The 21,917-nt window shown below is 30.8% G+C and overlaps 1 protein-coding gene across 5 annotated transcripts in view; it reads right to left on the bottom strand.

The window, feature by feature from the left end:
* Positions 1–21,917, bottom strand: part of mbc (dedicator of cytokinesis protein myoblast city) — a 239,710-nt gene that overhangs the window by 183,050 nt on the left and 34,743 nt on the right. For 4 of the 5 annotated variants that reach the window (XM_076460973.1, XM_076460974.1, XM_076460977.1 and 1 more), the window contains exons 5-8: positions 21,072–21,161; positions 12,871–12,926; positions 4,272–4,401; positions 3,725–3,870 (exon numbers count right to left, since the gene is read on the bottom strand). In XM_076460973.1, coding sequence (XP_076317088.1) covers positions 3,725–3,870; positions 4,272–4,401; positions 12,871–12,926; positions 21,072–21,161 — 422 coding nt within the window. Of the gene's footprint in view, positions 1–3,724; positions 3,871–4,271; positions 4,402–12,870; positions 12,927–13,496; positions 13,576–21,071; positions 21,162–21,917 lie in introns of those variants that run through there. The other variant, XM_076460978.1, reaches the window with a different exon arrangement.

Here is a 21,917-nt window from a genome sequence, read left to right as displayed (position 1 = left end):
AAAATATAAACCAAATTAGCTATGTACATACACACCCTCAATTGGATAGACGAAATTCTGTAACTCCTTCTTTGCATTAGGAGGCTGAGGATAAAAGGTAAAACAAACATATTGTAACATAAACATAGTGGTTAGGAGATGTGAGCCATGTTACACATACTATTAACCCCAACAATAAGTAAACAGAGTGCCAAACATCAAGCAACTGGAGTTATGAAGAGGAAGTTAGCTTTTTGCCAAAACCAGTCACACTCCCAGAATCATCATAGAAGCAAGAAGTACAACAAATCAACCTTGGAATTATGGGGTCAAGACATTGCCTCAACTCAACCACAAGAACAGTATTGTGAGCAAAAATCATAAATTTCCAAACTGTAAATGCAGGGAAGAGACATCCTGCACCAGAATTACGAAAAGAACATGAACATTTGCTTAAACATAGGAACAGTATATGTAAGTTCTGTTACCAGTAATGTTTTTGGCAGATGAAGTCCCCCAAACTCAAGCATAAAAACATGGAAAGAACCTACTGAAAGCAGAATTAATGAGAAGAGGGGCCTTTACTGCATACAACTGTAGAAACATGGCAGTGTCATCTCCAAACTTATGTTACAAAGAGGAAGACATGTAGGCTGGACTTGCTATAACTAACAAGAAGGAGGAAAACCATTTCTCGCTGAGTGTATGTCATGCATATGCAAGGTAAATTAAATTTTTAAACTCTCTCAGAGGGACATCTCCATGATCCACTACCTTGGCAACTGGAAACTGAAGTGGTAAAGACTCCTGTGTCCCACTGGAAGAACGAGAGAGGAAGTAAACACAGTGAAGAGTTTGGAGGAACATCACACTGGAGAAAGTGCAATTGTTGTTCATGATTTCCTATTTTGAAAAGCAACCTGACCACAATTTATTCAATCAAAGGGTCAGCAAGGATAGACAGATATCCCATTCTTCTTTACTCATGAAGTCCATGAGTGACAGTTCACCATGAAGTGAAACTTACTGATATCTAAAAATATTTATACACCACTGAGTATGACACCATTGGTTTTGCAAAACACTCCATATCTTGAGTAAGTATTATAGTGTATTCAGTAAATACTTCAGATTTGAGGCAAAGTGTACTTGACCAGGCAATACCTGCCACACAGTGCATTCCCATTATCATTACCTTTATTATTAGCAAAAGGGATGCTAAAAATAAAAACATAAATGGAAGAAATACCCCAGTCCAAAGCAAATGCATATGTACAGAATTGCCACAAGAGGGACATGATATCCACCTAATAAAGATACAACCAGATTGTGCAGATAATGAACAAAAAAGGTATTAGAAGTAGTTCATATTCTGAATTATCTCCTCCAAAGAACAGCAAAGGTGAGCAACCAAAGAAATGTTGATATGACCATTTGATGAAAAGAACCACTGTAGTGATGGCAACCTTCCATGGACAAGCCCGAATGCATCAGCCATAAGAAGTTAACAAACCTAACCAGTTAACATAAGAGGGGTTAAAAATTGGGAACATGAACCCTGAAAAAAGTCAGTAGGTGCCATTTAACACTGTAAAGAGTGAACCAGACAAAAAAGCCAATCAGAATGGGAATAAAGGTGGGATATGGAAGTTAAGGAAATGGGTGTGAAAGCCAAACCACATTCACAGGCATAGGTTAAGGGGAGGAAGGAGTGGTCAGAATATAGGATAACACAAAGGGAATGGTAGAGAATATGGATAATGTTAGCAGCATAAATACCTGGTAAATGATGTTCACAAGTAAAGAAGATCTTGAAGAAGAGATGGTACAAAGGTTCAAAGGAAAGGGTGAAGAACTTGAAAACATGAAGAATGAAACAGTGGGAATGACTGAAGCCACATTGCTTAGACCAAAGTCAGAAGTTAAATTATCACCATTGGGAAATGGACATGACAGAATGAATGATGAACCTCCAAAGGAAAGATGAAACCTGTGGAGTTAGTCCCTTGGTTGAAGCAATACACCTAACAAAAGCCATGCGTAAAGAAAAAGTGGTGTTTTTTGGATAAACAATGTTTAACCAAGGTTGACAGAGAAGAGACTGAGAAAGATATAAGGGTAAGGAAAGTTGTACAAGCAATGATCAAAGAAGGAACCATGGTTGCATTAGCCAATAAGAAGCCACAAGTAGGATTAGACACAGAGTGGTATGGATAAAGGATAGAACTCTGAAGATAAGTCATATAGAAAGGTAAGCATAGATGTGATGACACTTCCAATCTTGCTGGTGTCCCTGACAAAGACAATCTCTCAAGCTGTGTGAAAATGTGAGAGCCTAGTGGACTGCTTGCTCCATATTCCAAAGATGAAGAAAACAAGGCTAGGCTCAGTTGAGGTTGTAATTGAAGAAGACCCCAAAATGAATAAAGTATTGAGTGGAGGTAAGAATGAACATTGTACCTTTATCAGGAATCCCACCCTGCTGCTTTTTGTGAGAGCAGACAAGTGTGGTCTCTGGACATAAATGGGAAGAAAAAAGCAGGAACTAGTCCTATCAAAAAGAAAATCAGACTCCTCCTGCCATACCTAACTGTTTCATAATTTGTGAATAGTTCACTTGCTTAATTATACAATATTTGTAATCACTAGAATGTTAAGGTTTTCATCTATAGAATGATGTATTGTATAACATTATGTTCTGAATGGTTAATTGTCAATTTCACAAGAGTACAAAAATTGTTTCAGTAAAAGTTAACAACTATCTTGATGAATTTGTAATGACTCTTATCCTATAGTTAGAAAACCAGAAAAATTTTTGGAGGCAAAAGAAATATTTTGCACATTATTAGACTATATTGTTTGGTGAATTATTTAGTTAACTAAAAATTAAGGAGTGCAACACTATGATTAGTACAAACAATTAGGGTTATCTCTCATCAACAACTGAGAGCAAGAAAAAAGAAGATTGGTTAAGTATTTTATTTCTTGTTTATCATGCATATCCTTTATGTGTAATTATAAAAGTAACTAAAATTTAAAAATATGGCTCATTTTAGGTTAGTTAAGACCAGATTAAGTAAAATGAATAATAACATAATAAAAAAAATATTTTACAAGTCACGCACGTGAGCAGCTTGTAGTAGCTCATGGGTAATGCACCAGCCATAAGAAGATAACAAACCCAACCAGTTAAACAATTCTAGTTTGAGATAGGGTAGAGAAAATAACAGATAAACTATAAAGTGCTACTGGAGAAAAACGTTTTAAATGCATTTAGGAGGTTTTAGGGATTATATAAACAAAATTTGAGATTTTTGAGAGGAAGAAAAGTATTTTTTTTAAATTTTAACATGAAATTACTTTGAACATGGACTATTCAAAACAAATACTCAATATATTCATGAACAAACCTTTATTTTATTTTATCAAAAATACTTCACAAAAAATAATAATTTTTTTTGTATGTTAAAGACATAATATTAACTGAAAGACTGCCAAATTTTGTAAAGATATGTACTTCATATTGAAAGCTAGTAGTATTAAATCTAAAAAGATTTTAACTGAGTACAAAGTGGTCATGTGGTGAATGAAATTGACCAAGCTCGTATTGAGAGACTTAAGGTCTGAATTATGGTCACTTAAGAGCTTTGGGAATTATGTCAAAAAAACCTTATATTTGAAGTTACCTTTAGCAAACATTATATAAATCAGAAATGAAAAAAGCAAATACACTGTGTGACCTTGCCTGATAAACCTAGATTCTTTGGCATCATACAATGTCATCAGTAGGTCAGCATCATCTCCTACTCTACACACAAAGTTCTTGACAGTGACATACAGACTGTGGCAATAACAGTATGAAGATGTTTGGTTCTGGATATCCAGTTTTGACTGAAAGATATTGAAAAGCAGAGTTTGAAAAATAGGACAGTATTTGGCAAGTCATTCATCAAATATTGAAAATACTGTTGAAATTTTATGAAGTTTAGATTTTGGTATGTAAATCTGCAGTAAAAATTATTGTACTACTAAAACAATTTCTTTTTGCAGTTAATCAGATTTTTTTCCAGCCCTCAGAAATAGAATGGGAAGAATGAATTAATTTGTTGTCATTTCACTTTTGCTGGGCCTAATTCAAAATTTTATGTGATCATATCATTATGTTCTTAGGAAGAATTATATTCTTTATATATATATTTATTCTATGATTTTTCTAAAATTCAAGTCTAAGTAAGTTCTTGAAAACCAGTGTTAAATAAGTAAGTTGTTAAAGCTACAACTGCAAAGCTTACCACTGACATCTGCTGTTTTATCCTTCGGGTGGCAGCTTCATGAGCTCGATACAAGCTTATACTGCTGGTAGTATCAGGATTGAGGATACTACCACATTCATCTCTAACTACCAAGTCTAAGTCCAGCAACCTGTAAATAGATTTGAATCAAGTATTTTACTTCATCGACTTATTTCATTCTCTAATGAAATTGACAAAATCTTTTTATGACAGCAAAATGCAGGAAGTTTACTTTTTGCTCTTAAAATGTTACCAACAAAATTAATGCTTTTCTGTAGTGATACTAAGCATTTAATAAATATTACTAACTATAAAAACTTAAAGGAATGGTAAAATGTCAAAATAGTATGTTATTCATTTTGTTTGATGATTAACCCAATCAAAGATAAAATTTCTAGCAGGAACAGACTTACTGTAGACGACCTCTCACACATACATATGCTCTTGTGAGCACTTAGATGTAAGTAGGTTTTCATCTTTATGTGACTTATGAAACATGATTATCTTTTGTAAATATTAAATATTATATCAGTTTATGAATTTTTATTGATGGGATAATTTTATTTAAATCATGCCTGCATATCAGAAGAGCATATATAATTTTCAAAATACAAACTCAAATAGCTTTGTAAACAAAGAGCTTAAAAAAGACAAGTCACTTGAAAAGCAGGTGAAACAACACAAATTCTCTTAGTAGCAGTTTATTGTGTAAAAAAAGAAACTTAGTAGTTTGTGCAGGTGCAACAACCTTAAACCTTGAATGACTTGATGATGTTGAAGCTCAGTTGACCTGAACTTTAAGACTATCAGCCATAAAATGCTGCTGGTAGCTGCAAAAGAGCTTTATTAATGGCTTATGAGGGAGGTACAATAAAATTAGTTTTCCAAGCCATAATTAAATCTTAACACCTTTGAACCTAGATGTGTTGATTTGATGCACTTGTTGCATGGTTTATTACTTTACATTGTAACAAAAAGTACTGGATAGAACAGTTTGAAAGTTTAAACCTATTTTACAGTGTTTTAAGATCTGTGAAACATGTGAAGTACTCAGATGAATTAGTTAAAGATGTCAAAAAAGTGTATAAATTTTATAAGAATTTATCCAGAATGTTGAGGTAGTTCAAACTTGTAGCAAATGATCTTGAAAGTTCAATAATTGCATCAAATTTGCTGGGCTTCTAGTAAGTTTGGAGTTTTTATTTCTCTTGTTAAAAACTATAACATAGAAATAATTCACTTAGAGAATACAAATAATGAGAAAGAAGATGCTATTCCGACTAAAGAAAATTTTGGGAAAAAATAAAAAATTTCACATTTGCTATAACTTTGAATTATCTAACTGATTTTGTTTAATTTAAAGTAGTTTCTATAGCATTTCTGGAAAAAAAAAGAAACCTGAGATTTACATAAAAAGAGCCCTGAATAAACTCAGAACTTGCAATCTAACTCTAGGTCATATTAGGTTCTTTTTTAAAAAATACATCTACTGTGTATGGAAATTAAAACAAAATCCAGCTTTCAAACATCAATGATACAAGCTATGATTCATCAAAAAAGAAAATTATCAGTGACAAAATATTTTCAGAAATGTTTTGAAGAGCCAGAAAATTAGGTAGTAAAATCTTTGTCAGTGTGTGATACATTTACTTGGTATGAAAATAAACTTTGGGAAAGACAAAACTGAATTCTCTGTTCAGTACTTTCAAAGATATCTTTCACCATAGAAAAATATTTCATGGGATAGTAAAAAGAAATATCTTATGAATAAACAGTACAAGTTTAAAATTTTGGGATAAGGCTTAAAGATTGAAGAATTGCTTAAATGGACACTCCCAATGCAGGACAGAGTTCCTGTTCTTAACCACCTAATCACTACTGTAACAGTTTTGTCAACATCTACAGACACATGTGAACATGAGTTTAATCATATGAATATAATTAAAAGTAACTACAGAACACGTCCACAGGAATCAACCTTAAATCAACCGATTATGATTCAGCTCAGACCTGAGCTTTAAGATTATCACCCATAAAAAACTGTTGATAGATGGCTTTCTGAAACCAATATATCAAGAATCACTAAAGGGCACATGAGACAAAAGTTGCCTCAAAAAGAACATGGAGAACTATGTCTGAAGCACATCAAATTGTCATGACTTGTATCTATTAATAAATTTTTTTCATGTAATATGAGGCATATTTTTATTCCCTATCTTAACTGGCTACTAGGAAAATGTTAGGAAAATTTGCTCTCAGTGGAGCTCTGAATCCAAATATATGTACCATTCCATAAGTGCTTTAATGTTCTCAAAGAAACTAACTTTATAGTTGACAGCTAGGTTACTTATCTATGAGAAATCTCTGCAAAAGTAAAAGAAGCATAAATAAGCTTTTGAAACCATAACTGGGTCTCAACACTTGGAAACCTAAATGTGTCAGTTTGATGCACCTTTTGCATGACTTATTACAATACACTGTGACAAAAACATACTGGATAGAATAGTTTGAAACTTTAGAATTACTTTAAACAAAGTATATAGCTTCTATAAACAAAAAATAATTTTTGTGAGATACTGGAATAACTTGTGGCTTTGAAAGTCCAAACATTTTTATTGAAATATATTTTTAGGAAATAATTAAAAAATGTTTCATTTGTTTTAAACTTCAGTTACTGAATTTTAACTTCACTAGATTTAAAACATTATCACAAAGTTTTTAGTTTTGTAAAACTGACAATTTTACCTTTATTTTGATTTGATTAAAAAGACACTAGTTTCACCACTATGTTTATAATTACCAATTAGTCAAGGGGTATCACTTAATATACATACCAAGTTTTAAAAACATTTTATATTAACTTATACTGTTGTTTTTATATTTCTTTTGGTAATTTTCTTTGCCCAGTTAAGCAGTTAATTAGGTTGGTATAGCTTAATGCAAATGAGGCCTGATACACTGACCTAATCGCAAAATGAAACTTGATATAGTGAAATACAAATGATTTAACTACACCTAACCATTACTGTTCCACAAAAAAGTATTTATTTTTGTATTATGCCAAAACATTCTAAATCAAATGAAGTATCAAATGACCAAACAACCTTTTTGCAAGCCTTAAAAAAATAGGCTTGTACTTTTAGGAAAAGCTGTTCACAAGTACCTAATTCTAGCAATAAATTACCATGTTAAATTTTTATCATTCTGTTCCATCCCTTACTCAAACCACTGCCAAATAAGAAGCATTAAAGCTTTTATAATTCAAATAAATGGGGAAAAGAAAAATTCCATGACATATTTAGACCAATAGCCTATGGTTAGTCAAACCTGAAAAATAACCCATTCAACTGAGTTTTAAAAACAGTGAATAAATAAAAATGATAAAACTATACATTTCAAAGGTAAAGCAGAACTATTATGATTTTTGTCATAAAAATACAGGTACTGAATTATGTTCAGGAAATTCTCAAACACTACCTGTTTCATTGAAAACATGCCTAAATGAAAGTAAAATCAAAAATTTATTTTTAAACTCTTTTGTCTAAAATTATGTAACAAATTTTTTTATCAAACAAGTTTCAACTGTGAATTATTATATAGCTTCTGATACATGGAAAATGATAAGTTTGTTTTCTATAATCTCTCTCTTTTTCAATGGTGCAGTTTTGCTCCCAAGGGAGCCTATACCCATCAAGGCATCAGAGAGTTAATCTCCATGGTATTTTACTAACCTAAGAATTCATGATGTTAGTAAACAGTAAGTGAATATGAAAGGATTTACCCAAATTCATAATTGTCATTCAAACTACAACAATCTATAACAAACATCTGGCATACAGAAATGTAATAGACACATGGTTTTTAGTTCTGACAGTAAAATCACAAACAGTTTGTCTGCAGAAAATTATGTATTATATTCAAGTAGAGATGTTTTAATACCCTTGTTAGGGAGGTTCATGTATTACATATAATTTTACAATAATGAGGATAATAAAAAACATTTGGTATTATTTTTATAATACAGTGGAACCCCTCTAAGCAGCCACCCATCAGAATCGGTCACCCCTTGAAAGCGATCATTCAATCACAATCCCTTTTTTTGTTTACATAATCCCTAATTATGTACAGTGGAACCCCTCTAATCAGGCCAGTTTGTCTCAGTCCCGAGGTGGCTGCTTTAGAGGGGTTCCACTGTACTAGTTATGGCAGAAAAATAAAAAAACAGCAATTTTCAATTCTGTGAGGAAGACTTTTACATAAGTCAAGTTCAATATTTGTTTTGAAACTATCTAACCATTATTCTTAGCTAATACTAATCTACCAGCACAAAAACTCAACTCTATGATGATTATATACATAAGTATATCAAAATCTGTTACATTTTTTATTTATAATAATAAAAGATTTACGTGTATTTTTCTACTCTATCAAAACAAAATCTAATTCCATCTCTATAATTTAATTATATCAGTAAAACTTCAACTACCAGAATTTAACACTAACTTAGTAACATTTATTAAATTAATATCCAGATTTCCACCAAACCATAGATGAAAAATACAATTTTCACCTGTACATTAGATATATTTTTTGTTAATACTTTTACAGAAAAAAAATCTGGCTTTCAATAAATTAAAAAAAAAAAAGAGGAGGAAATGAATGATTTCATAGTGTTTGAAAAACAAATTTCATAACTAAAGATTTATCAGTTATTCAATATAGTAAATGTATAAAAGTGAACAACTTTCATTTTACTGCTAATAATCTGATGGATAATATGAGTATGATTTAAACCTTTAGAAACAGGTATATCAAAGTGCACATTTCATAATCTTTTATAAAGTTACACTGAAAATTTAATCAAGCTACTTTATTATCAACATACTTGAATACACTTGCCATCAAAATATAGCTAATAAAATAAATTTTAATATAAGTTTTATATTTTTAATTTTATAAGTTAATATTTTTTTAAAGTCCTACATTTCCTCTTGTTTGAGAATTGACATTTGCTCTCTAGGCCTTTCCTCTTCTCTCATTTACTTAACACCCCTCCAAGAAGTATGGAATTTAATTTAAATTACTTATTAAAATATAGATATTACTCAGGCAAGACATAACTTTAATAGCCTTCAGTGTCATTTTTGAAGACATAAAGCAAAAAATCAAACCTACTTGTCACATTATCTTTTTCATAAATTGCCATGAAGGATTTCTTTTGTTTTTTTCTGACACTTTATACTACATTATTCATAACTCGTGGAAAGACAAAGTTTGAATCTACTAAATAAATATATTACATAAGTTCTGTACATAGAACTGTCTATATTGCTTCCAGTACTATATTTCTTTTTCAATCAAACTGAGCAGTCAACAGTCAAGACTCCACATAACTACAAAATTTTAGTAAAATTACTTGATTAAACATTGATTTTTTGCTTACAAAACACTTTTAATGTTCATTAAAAACTTACCAAATTTTGTAAAGATACATTATCTAGTTTCAGAGTTATAGTGTGTATATATCTCCAAAATTACATGAAGGTTACAAGGTAGTGTAAAATACACAATCCAAATTGCAGCAGGGTACAAACAAATATATACAATTACAACAACAGACAGAAATTCGTGAAAGTTAACATAGGGTTTTATGAACTTGGGGAAATTAAATAAATAAATACTAATTAAACAAATAATGTATTAAAAATTATTAATATGTCACAGCTGTGTTCAGGTAAACATGATTTGTTTAAAATGTGAGTCAAGATTCAAGAAGTGAAAAAATCTATCATATGCACTACAAAATGTTATAATTTTCTTATACTGAAAACAGCTATCTCAGTGTGAGAAAGAAACTCCATGAAGAACTGAGGTAGGGAAACAAAAATGTTGAGATGAGATTAAATCAATTACTGATTGCTGATTGCATATTTTCTTGGGAACAACTAAAAGACAGGAATAAAAACCCTGGAAAAATGTGGAACAGGTTCAATATAAACCTTGCCACAATAACAATCCCCAAACTGCTTCCAACATGTGCTGGCTGATTACTAAATCTCAAGGAGTAGAAAAAGAAATGGAGTAAGGTGAAATGGGAAGTGGGGAAAGAAACTGAGCAACGAATCCTTCCTACAGAGTCCAAAGCATCCAATGATCACTGATGAAGGAACTCTCATAGTGAAAAAAACTAAAACAGCCAAACTCCCACCATGCCTGAACCCAGAGGGTTGCCACCAATAATGGTGGTGACAATTGGTGTGTCACCAAGGTAAGAGGTGAGAAGAATACCCCAAGTAGAATGGACAGGTAAGAGCAGGAAATTGTATTTGGAGGTAAATGAGGCTCTGATTGAGACAAACAGGCTATGATAATCATAATTATGGATTATTGTTGGACAGATATCACATGAGGCTCTGTAACTTCTAGAACTATATCAAAAATTTCATGTCTCAGAAATGGAGTCATACAAATCCCCAAGATATGTTGAGAGTAAATGGACCAAAGCCAATACAGCATCATGACATATAAGGTCCTAACAAGAACAACAAAAAACAAGCAGGCTAAAGCAGAGGAGAAAAGAGCAAAGATATTTCCAGGAAACCATTCAATATTTGTGTGGAGAGTCTCAGATAAAAGGTATATGGAAGAAAAATACTGTACAAAATTGGTAAGGGGAAGACATCAGCAAAAATGCTATGCAATGGTAAGACTAACATGATTCGAGCACTGCCCTCCAAAGAAGCAATAAGTATCTAACAACTGCAAGCCAAAATATGAATAGTTAGCACAATGGTAGGAAAGCAAGAATTGATGGAGAGTCCAAGAGAGGCACAGTATGTTAATCCCCTCACTTGGTTGCAAGGCAAAGTGATCAGCATGAACTCACTTATCAGGCAAAGGAGGAAAAATCAAATATGGTTGGAAAGATTACTCATGCAATGAGGAAGTATGAGGTGCATAACTAATGTGGAAAGGGGATAAAAGCCCATAAACCTGAGATACAAAAATCCATGAAGACCACATTAGACCTAACAGACAATGTCCAGGGACAGACAAAGGTTGTTCCATGTAACATTCAATATCCTGATGTATAAAAGCAGGTAAATCCACCATCAAGTTAACCAAATTTGAAGCAGAAAATAAGGTGAATAGAATTAACTGATATTAACAGAATAAACAGGTTAAGTGAAAGTGCAATAACAAAAAAGAAAAAAAAAACATTTTGTGAAGAAACAAAGTCAAGCATGAAGCATTAAACAAATAAAAAAGCATATCCAAACCCAAGCACTCTCAGAGAAGAAGTGACAGTACAATAGAGTGAGTTACGTGCATAATATGAGGTCATACTTTTACTAGCTAGAAAGTTATGCATTATAACTTGCATGAGAAATATGTTGGAATCTTCCAGTTCCAATAAGGTGAGAGTGGAAGGATTGTTTCATGTGTAAAGAAAATGTTTACATATAAAGGGCAGCACTGAATGAGAATAGTTAATCTTGTGGGAGAAGGTAAGTACCATATTGGAAAATTTTACTTCATGCAGTGAGAAATGCTACACATATCATTGAAAATATACCCATTCCTTATTATTTTGTTTCAACTGTAAACATAGTGGTGTTTAATTTCTACCTCCACATTTAGTACACATAAATAAAAGTTAAATCTGAAACAACAAATCATTTTGATTTGAATATTTAACACTCTGAAAATTGAAAGTTAAAAAGAAACAAACTTTCAAATAATTGACATACTTGAAGTGCAAAATAATTTTAAGTATATCATATTTAAGTCTTCCCCGTTGCATATTAGAATGCCTCATTTTGTTGAGTGCTTAGATTTTAACAGACTAAATAGATGCTCATCCTAACTTATCTTTGTGTGACAGTATGAATGCCAAAATAGATAAAACTTCACCAAATAGTCTCTTAGAAAATTAGGTCAGCAACAAAAATCTTTATCCAAACATTAAGTGAAATACTTACCTTGCAATATTATGTGCTACAGTACCATATATCTCCAAAATTAGAATTAATAATACTACGTAAGTTAGCAAGGTCTGAACAACAGACAACAGTCAACTTAGAGAATGATCTTTCACTATTAATTTTTGAACAAAATTAAAAATGACTTAAATAACTATATATTTACTTGTTTTATAAGATAAGAATGCAAATGTGTTATTATGATTAAGCAGTTACATGTTAAACTCAGTAATAAATTTTAACAATATTAATTTACAATTTGCTATATTGAAAAACTTAAAATTCTTTATTGTATAAAACATTTAAAAGAATTTTTTGTTAATATCTTTTATACTAAATTTCTGGCAAACTTAGATCTCAAACATTCTTACTTCACTCTATAACTGCTATTTTAAATAATTTATTATGTGTAATCCACTAAAAACAAAACTTATGCAGAAAAGCTTAATTTTACTTGTTTTGTAAATATTTATATAATGCAAAAATCACCTCCTCCTTCATAAAACAAAATTTCTGGAATATCAAACTAAAAAAGTAAGCAAAATCAATTCTCAAACTACTATTGTAAGTCTTGAGTTATGGTAATTAAAGTTAAAAGCAAAAACATCAATACTTACGCATTTCCAATGTCTATTTTCACTGTTGCTTTCTGTTTAATTTCTTTCAACTCATCCTGAAATATACATTTGACAAAACTATTATAATTCCCTTATTCTTCTTAAATATAGTGTACACACAAAGCTATCAAATAAAGAAATATTACAGTTGAAATAACTGCTATAGTTCACCCTTTGGTAGATAGTAAAGGATATAAAAATGTTAACTTGTCTGCCTTGAAACTGTGGTATCAACAGAACTTCTGCTCTTACACTCAATTCACATAGATGTGCTTTATCTTACTTGTGAAACCACAAGACAGTTAACACAGAACTTAGAAGCCAGCCAGTTTAAATGAAAGCCCCAGAAGTTGCACCTTGTCTTTAACTTGTGCTTCTTTTCTTTTGCAGTCCTTATTCACTTTAATTTCTGCCTAAGAATACCTAAATCTAATGTGCACTGTAGATATTTAATACTTTCCTGCTGGACATTAATGTCTCTCAATACCACAAACTAAGTTATCAAATTACATTTTGATTACTAGAGTTTAAAATGAAAATATTTCTTTCTATTAGACTCTCCATTTCTGAAAAGTTTACAAACTGTGTTCATGAAAGGGTGCTTTTTAAGATGATATAAAACTCACAGTGGACACTTCTGAAAAACTAGATGCTCTCTCTCCTGGAGCATAAACTTTCACCAGCCATGGTAATATTTATGCATACATTCTTGATATGTCTTTAAGGCTGCAGGCTGATGAATGGCTAGAGGTACCTCTGCTGCTAAGACTCACATTTTGAGAGTCTACAAGAAAACCTAGATACTCTCTTCTGGACCAAGAAGTATTACAGCCAATAGTAACAGTTATGCACACCTTCTTGATCTCTCTTCAGGACCACAGTCTGAGAAATGGCTAGAGGTACCCCTGCTGCTGAGTCTCAACTTCTAATGGTTACCTCCTACTTGCAGAAGCCTAGGATGGTACAAAGAAGACAGGGTAGTGATGATGAGTCTGCACATCCTGTGATTAACTGCTGTGGTTATTAAGGGACTCTTGGGTGTTCATTAACTAATCTAGGTACTGATAGATTATTAAGAGTTAAACCATGACTATAAAAAAAAATGAGATGCACATAACAGACAATGAAAGGCAATGGTATCAAATCAGAGTAGCTAGCAATAGAAATAATTTTAGAATTTGATTAACAAGGACCTGGAGGCCAATAGCTCTACTGACATGGATGAGGTGTCAACACGCAGCATTCTGAGCTTTTATTTTGGTCTAAAAACGTTTTAAACATTGAAATTTCCATCAAGAAGCAGAGGAATGAATGAAACTAATGTATTAGCATACTAAAAATACAAAACATGTTAAATTTACATTATTTGAAGGCAACTGACCAAGCAAGGTAGCTAACATAATTAAAAGTGTAAAAGTATCGCCTCAAAATTTGGAAGCAAGAAAGCTTTATGTGAAGAACAATGTGAGAAAGTATACAATAGTAGCTTGCAGACAATATATTCAAAGCTTCAAAACTGCTAATAAATACAATTTTGGACAACACTAACTTAAACATGCATCCTTTTTAAACTGCTTAAGTGAGATATAAGCCATGAACACATAGAGACAACAGATTTGCATCTTCACTTCATTATTTGACAAGCTTTATGTTCACAAACAGAAAGTTTAATTGAGTATTATTTGCCAATTGAAAATTACAGCTGGGAGCATAAAATCAAAATTAGGGTTAGAAATTGCATTTTTTTTCAATGCCTATTCTCCAGGTGAAGGAGACATATTTAATGGGTTGATTCCCAAAAAGCTTTTTTTAATATTCTGAATAAAGATTTGCAATTTTATGCTACATGGAATCTGAAATGCCCACCAGCAAAGTCTATTTACACTAGTCTTCATGCTATAAAAAAAGTAAACAAATACCCCAAAACCAAACTCCCACACAAAATATGGCAGTGTCTGCACATATTACATCTTACAAGATCTTCCTTCTCACCTCTATAAAGTTTTATTTGTGGTTTTCACAATTTCTTCTGCTGTACCCATCTTAACATGAAAACTTACTCTTTTATGCAAGAAAAGCCCCCAAAACTCTTGTGTCTACAGGGCCAAATACTATTGAGAGTCCTATGAGCAGTTAACATATCAAGCTCTTTAATGGAGAAGATATGTTTGATTCTAACTCACTGGAAACCTTGAAACTCCTCTAAAATTTACCCAAACTCCCAAATTTGGTCTCATTTATTCATAGAATGCTTCATTGCTATTTAAATAAGAAAAATGTAGTTACATATCGTATATATCCAATGTACCTAAAAATTATTTGGTTATTATTTTATGCTACATGGATAGATATTCTTTGATTACTAAGAATTGGCTGAAAAATGTTCTTCATAGGATATGCCCACAGCTACAACTGAGGTGTGTTTTTAAACCTAATTGTCCCCTTAATTCCCTTCTTTAATTTAAAGAATAAATTCCATCTTTACAATGTTATTTTGTTGTTTATAAAGGCACTTGTCTCTATTTTCTGCAACATCACATTACTTCTACCAAAAATAAAATTATTAACACATGTAAAAGAATGTGTCAACCTAAGATCAAGAGTTTAAGTCCAATATACTTAAAAGTGACCTAGGTGAATACAACGTTCCTCCCAATTCTAATCTGTTTAAGACCCTGGATAGGCTCAATGATGAACATAACCTCCAATTAGAAAAGAGTTTGTTGATTGATAACATGAGACCCATAATCAATATTTCCAGTTTTGCTAATATCCTAGTGTTAATTACTTAGCTCTATTGCCATAATCTCAGTCAAATTCACCCAAGTTCATAACCATGGAATACTCATTACAGTTTCTATACTATAACTTTTAAGACAGTACATGTATCTTCATAAAATATGACAGACTTTCAGTAAATGTTACAAATTTTTTGTACACAAAAATTCAAATTTTTAATGAAGCAGTTTTACTAAAGATTTGTCCATGGACATCTAGATTTTTTTCTTTTAGCAGGTCCAAGTGGAAACTAATTTTCATGAGGACTTAAAATAGCTCCCATTCTCTTAAAATCTCATATTTCATTTGAATAATCTCAAAAAAAAAAAAATCGCTTTTCTTTTTTTTCAGTAAAACTATTTTATCTGTTATTTTCCCTACCCTAACTAAATATTAGGTTGATCAATTTGATTAACCTCATAAATTTACTTCAATTTTTTTGTAAATGTTTATGTCCCTTTTTTGCTTTCGAGATTGCCTTCAAATTTTAACATGAAACTACATTTATTTATCCTAAACAGCTTTTAACTTATACCAGTATACATCTGTTTATACTGAAATTTCATTCTTCTATTGTTCTTTGAACTGTATCTAACTAATATTCTCACCATATAAACTATAAACCACTTAGCAAACATGCAGTTCACGTTATTCTATCAAACTATATATATAATGCACAGGCTACTCACAAGCATACCTTATGAAACTTTTTATTATTATTATTTTACCTAATCTAAATTTTCCAATTTTTACATTTTAGTTACTTTTATAATAATAGATAAAGAATGCACATGAAAAACAAGAAATATATTCCTTAATCATACTTTTTTATACTAATGGTGATATCACACCAAATATTTTTTTATTTAATATAAATATTCAAATAATGTACCGAAGAAAACAAAACAATAACATAATAAGCAGATACTAAAAATAACTCCCCAATATTTCTGGCTTTCTAACTGTGTAATATAAGGCATCAAAAAGTCATCTAAACTCATTGATGTATTTCTCACTGGAATAAAGCTTGAACTTAAAGCAAAATTGACAATTCTCTGTACATAAAAACTATAGAATATAATACATCACTTAATACTTTAAATCCTTGGCTTTCTTTTGGTCACAAATAATATAGTATTAAAAGTCAAAAAAGAACTACTGGCAATTTCCAAAACAGAAAATGTGATAGGTGAGCATGACAACTGGGGCCTGGTTTTCTACTTTCTATAACCAAATAAGATTGAAAACTATTTAAACTGTTTTGTCTGAGAGATAACAATATTATAATGAGTAATTCTCATTAAATTTTACTATATACAGAAGTTATGTAAATTCATATTTAATGAAAGGTTATTCCAGGATGTGAAAAGCTTTCTTTATAATTTTTTTAAAAATAAAAAACCCCATAAAAACAGCAAAACACAAAATGTGAAACTGTAAATTTAAATGTATCTCCTCATGAACCCAACAAACCTTCATATCAAATTTGGTGAAGATCCATCAACAGGGACAAAGTAGTGGTAAAAAAAAACCAACCCACAAACACACTTGTAAAAACCAAAAAATGCAAAATTGAAAAGTTATATATATTTTCCCACGGACCTAATGAATCTCTATGCCAATTTTGGTGAAGATCCATTCATGCACTGTGAATTTTTTACATGGACATACAACATACAGTACTATTATATTTATATAGATGGCACCAGTGCATCAGATTTGCATATAGTGTATTCATGATGTCACATATGTACCCTGAGAATGGAGAAAAATAAAGTTTTCCGTGACAGGAAACAAAGGCAAAATGGGAAAGTTGTGACCCCTATTATAAATCTACATGTACACAGAATAAATATTTTGTAAAGTTGTGGGTTGCACATTACGTAATAAAAATGTCTTCCCAGTATCATTCGAGCAAGAGTTCCATTACAGTATGATACTTCTTGGAGGGGTGGTAAGGAAATTAGAGAACAAGGGATGCCTAGAGAGAGAATGATACAACTCTCATACTAGGAGAAACTCTGAATTTTACTACCCTACTAGCTAAAGTATCTGTTTCACAGATGGTAGTTATGTAAATTCATTATTAATTAAAGGTTACCTTAGGACATGAAAAATTGCTTCCTTTATATGAAATTTAAAAAAATGCAAAAATGCCCATAAAATATGCAAAACACATATTGTGAAATCCAAAATGTGAATGCATCTCCACAGGAGCCCAACAAACCTTCATGCCAAATTTGGTGAAGATCAAACCACACCCTTCAAATTACATGGACATATAACAATAGTACAATTCATGATGTTAGAAAAGTGCTTAGGGTCAAGAAGTCTTAAAAGAAGTGAATATATAAACCTTATTACCCACATGCTTTCAAACAATTGACCTATGTACTTCAGGAGCAAACTGGGAATGACAGTAATATTATATTTAAAGAGGTAAAATTAAGAACATAAAAATTATATGCCATTAACCCTTTCAGTGTGGGCTCGGTAACTGGCACCAACCTTGTAACCACTTTGTGCTTTTTATAGTTTTCATGCCATTAATTTTAAATTATTAAGTGTATGCTCATGAAATATGGTAGATTATTGGTAAACACTGGAATGCTTGCATTTGCAAAATATCAATTTTATTTTATTATTAAGTCTTAAGGTGTGTTAAGCATTGTTTTTCTCATGCCTTTTTTATTTTACCATGTTACCTATCCAACATGCAAAGTAATTTTCATTTTAAGATTAAAAATACTTTTATGAATCAAAAAATGTTCAAATTTTACATTAAAAAACCTTATGGTGTCCAGATAGTTTTATCAAACATTTCTTAAGAAAACGTCATGTTTCATGTTATTTTCACTAACTAATCTCTTTACGAGTTGAGTCAATTTGACTGATCTCATAACCACCACATAAAATTAGAGAGTGAATATAAATTATGACTTTTCCATTCTACAATGACTATAAATTATAAAATGAAAAATAAATGTTTAGACTAAATAGCTTAATTTCTCATAACATTACATATTTATATAGACTTCTTATTTTTATTATACTGAACTTTTAGCCATGCCTCGCTAACCACACGGAAGTTACAATATGAAAATTTTAATTTTAATCAACAGTTTGATACCAAACTTATGGAGATAAATTCATACAATTGTTGTTCAATAAAATTTAAAATGCAAGTCAACAAATATAATGACATGGCCTTTGATCCTTGACCATTTGCAATAGGGCTAAAATATGCACTATTATTTACATTCTTATGCTGTATTTGTTTGCATACCATAATAAGAAAATAGTTGTATTAAATTTTGAATGTAACTCACTAAAATCTCATGATATGTGTAGAAAAAGATGTCCCTGGTAAGAAGGATAATCCCAAAAGAATATGCATACAAATAACATTTGAACATTTCAGCCATGATTTTATTTTGCAGGTGACTGAAAAGAGATGAGGCACAGTTTTTAAAAACTAGATGTTATTTTAAGCTCTTAGAAAAGAAAGGATATTGAGTTAGAAAGGGTTTGGTGACCCCAACCTCACTAATATATCCCAAAGTGCAATGTAAAAAAGGAAACAAAAAAATATCTGGAATTTGAACACATCATTCAGAACATGATTCTATCAAGTTTTGAATGCAATATTTTATAAAAAAATTCGTAATGGACATTCAATAAAGACCCATCAGTTGTGTCTCCAGACTTTTAGAGAAGGGTAGCCTTAAGTAAAACACTAGTGAGCATGTTCATACCAAACACTTGTCTACATGGTTTTACAATGGTAATAAAAAGCTTCATAGCCATCAATCTTATTTGTTTACCAAACCATGAAGTACAAAATCAGGGCATGACTTCCCCTGTCAGACCTACTTTTTCACAAATTGTCAATTTTCCCTGATGTTTTATACTATATTATTTATAACCAACAGAAAGCCGAAGTTTCAATCAAACAAATGATGTATTATACAATGTTGTTTTTTATACAGAGACTTGTCTATTTCAATTCAAGTTCAAATTTTATTCCCATAGGAAACACATCAATGAGCTTAGCTGAATTGTGAAAAGCTTTTGTCATATAGCTTGAAAACCATAAACACCATGATAGTTACAGGACATTTCTGATTTTTGTGTTATTATCCTGGGTTTTGAGGTATATTATTTAAAACAAAAATTTAACTACAGTAACAGTACCCTTAGTATAAAAAAGTAGGATTAAGTTTTAACAGTTGGCCACAAAAAACAATAAAGCACTATAATTCTTGTTTTTCACATGTATTGTTTATTTTAGCAACTAAAATGTAAACATTAGAACTTTTATGTTAGATAAGGAAAGATAACAAAAAGCAATAATAAAGATTTTCTACAAGTTATGGTCATGCACATCTCATTAAGTAACTGGATATGTTAACACAAGTTATATCTTCACCGAGAGATTTACAGTGTGGTAGGATTATTAGTAAGACACAGTTTAAAAGGCAATAAAAGAATGAAATCTAAGTAGGATATAAGATAAACAAATGCAATTTCCTGTTACAATTTGAAAGTCATTATAGAAAAAAAGAAATGTGTGTTTTCTTATAGCAAAGCCACACTGGGCTATCTGCTGTGTCCACTGAGGGGAATCAAACCCCTTACTTTAGCATTGTAAATTCAAAGACTTACTGCTGTCCCAGCAGGAGACAAAAAGAAAGGGTAAGTTAACTTTATTTTGTAATTTTTTAGCAGTTTTAAGGTAGGTCAAATTGACCTACCTTGTATAAAGTTAACAGAAAGAATATAACAAATAAAATATAAAGTTTTACTGAAAACATATGTTTGAAATTTATTTAGTAGGTTTTTACAGATTATGCAAATAAAACTTGCCAATTTTTAGATGAATAAAAGTATTTTTATTCTTAACACGATAATCATTTTGTATTTGGAGCAGCCAACACTGACTCCATATATTCATGGAGAAATTTCAAAGAAAATATCTCATGGGAAATCCTGATTTGTTTTCCACAAAAGATTTATACCATTTACTGAAAGCTTGCAAAATTTCATGAAGATATACAAAACATACAAGAAGCTATAGTAAGAAAAATCTATAGGTCAATTTAGGGTCACAAACTTCGTCCAACCTATCTAGTCCATAGCAAGAGAGTTAAAGGGGTAATCTAAGGTTCCTTAGTCAGCTTTCAGATATTTCTACTGTCTAACTGTTACTAGATAGGTTAATTTTACAACTCTGTCTTGTTTTTCATTATTAAAATAGTGTATTTAAATATTTTCAACTAATAAATTGTGAAAATGATAGAACTACTGAACTGATGCAGTTAATAAAACTCTTAAAGTAGAATTACCAATTAAAATTTAGAAAATTATATAATTTATAATGAAATAGATAAAAAAACAATGCACCATTACACATTATTACTTACTACAGGTAGTGTTCCAGACAAAATTTGACGTCTCCAGTCTATGAGTTCATACATCATATTCCTTATTGTTTCAAAGTGAGGATTGTATGTCTATGTAAAAAAAAATATATATATTTACACACACACACATATTATATAAGTAGCTTACTGACTGGTTTCTACCTGTTTTCATACAATTAATAAAACTAATATACTGTTTACACAAAGAAAATCTTATAACTATAAAACATGTACATGTTCAAACACATAACATGCAATTAATAGTTGCTAAATCTGCACCACTATTAGGTAAAAAATCTAAAACAATGAATATTAATAATTAAAGTCTATTTTCCAAATGAAAAATATTCTTTGTAGACTTTTCTTTAACATGTAATTGAAGATGAAGGTAGAACAATTACACTAACCTAATATGTCATGTTTCAATAGCAAATTGAAAAATAACCCATAACAGTTTCACATGTAAACACTATTATTTAATAAATTTCTAATCAGCAGAAATCAAGCATCACATGAATCAAATTCAAATACTTAAACTATAATTGTAACTTGTGTTTGGAATGATCAACCTGTAACACTTATACTGAGATTTATAAATATTACTTTTACATAGATTAACAGACATGACTGCACAAATATAAAGTGAAGTATACTGAGCTATGATATACCAACTACTCAAATTTGATGAGAGAATCAGTAATTAAAAATTGTGTTTAATGTCAAAAAATGTATTTCAAAATTATTTTTCAGATTACAATATTCACTATGGAATAAACACTAGAAAAAACAAAATTATAAGAGATGCATCTTGTTCAAGTTAAAATCAACCATAAAACCTGTGATGTG

The sequence above is a fragment of the Tachypleus tridentatus genome, chromosome 10, assembly GCF_004210375.1.
Source record: "Tachypleus tridentatus isolate NWPU-2018 chromosome 10, ASM421037v1, whole genome shotgun sequence".
NCBI lineage: Eukaryota > Metazoa > Arthropoda > Merostomata > Xiphosura > Limulidae > Tachypleus > Tachypleus tridentatus.
Note: the sequence above shows the minus strand (reverse complement) of the source record. Positions and strands in the feature narration are given on the sequence as shown.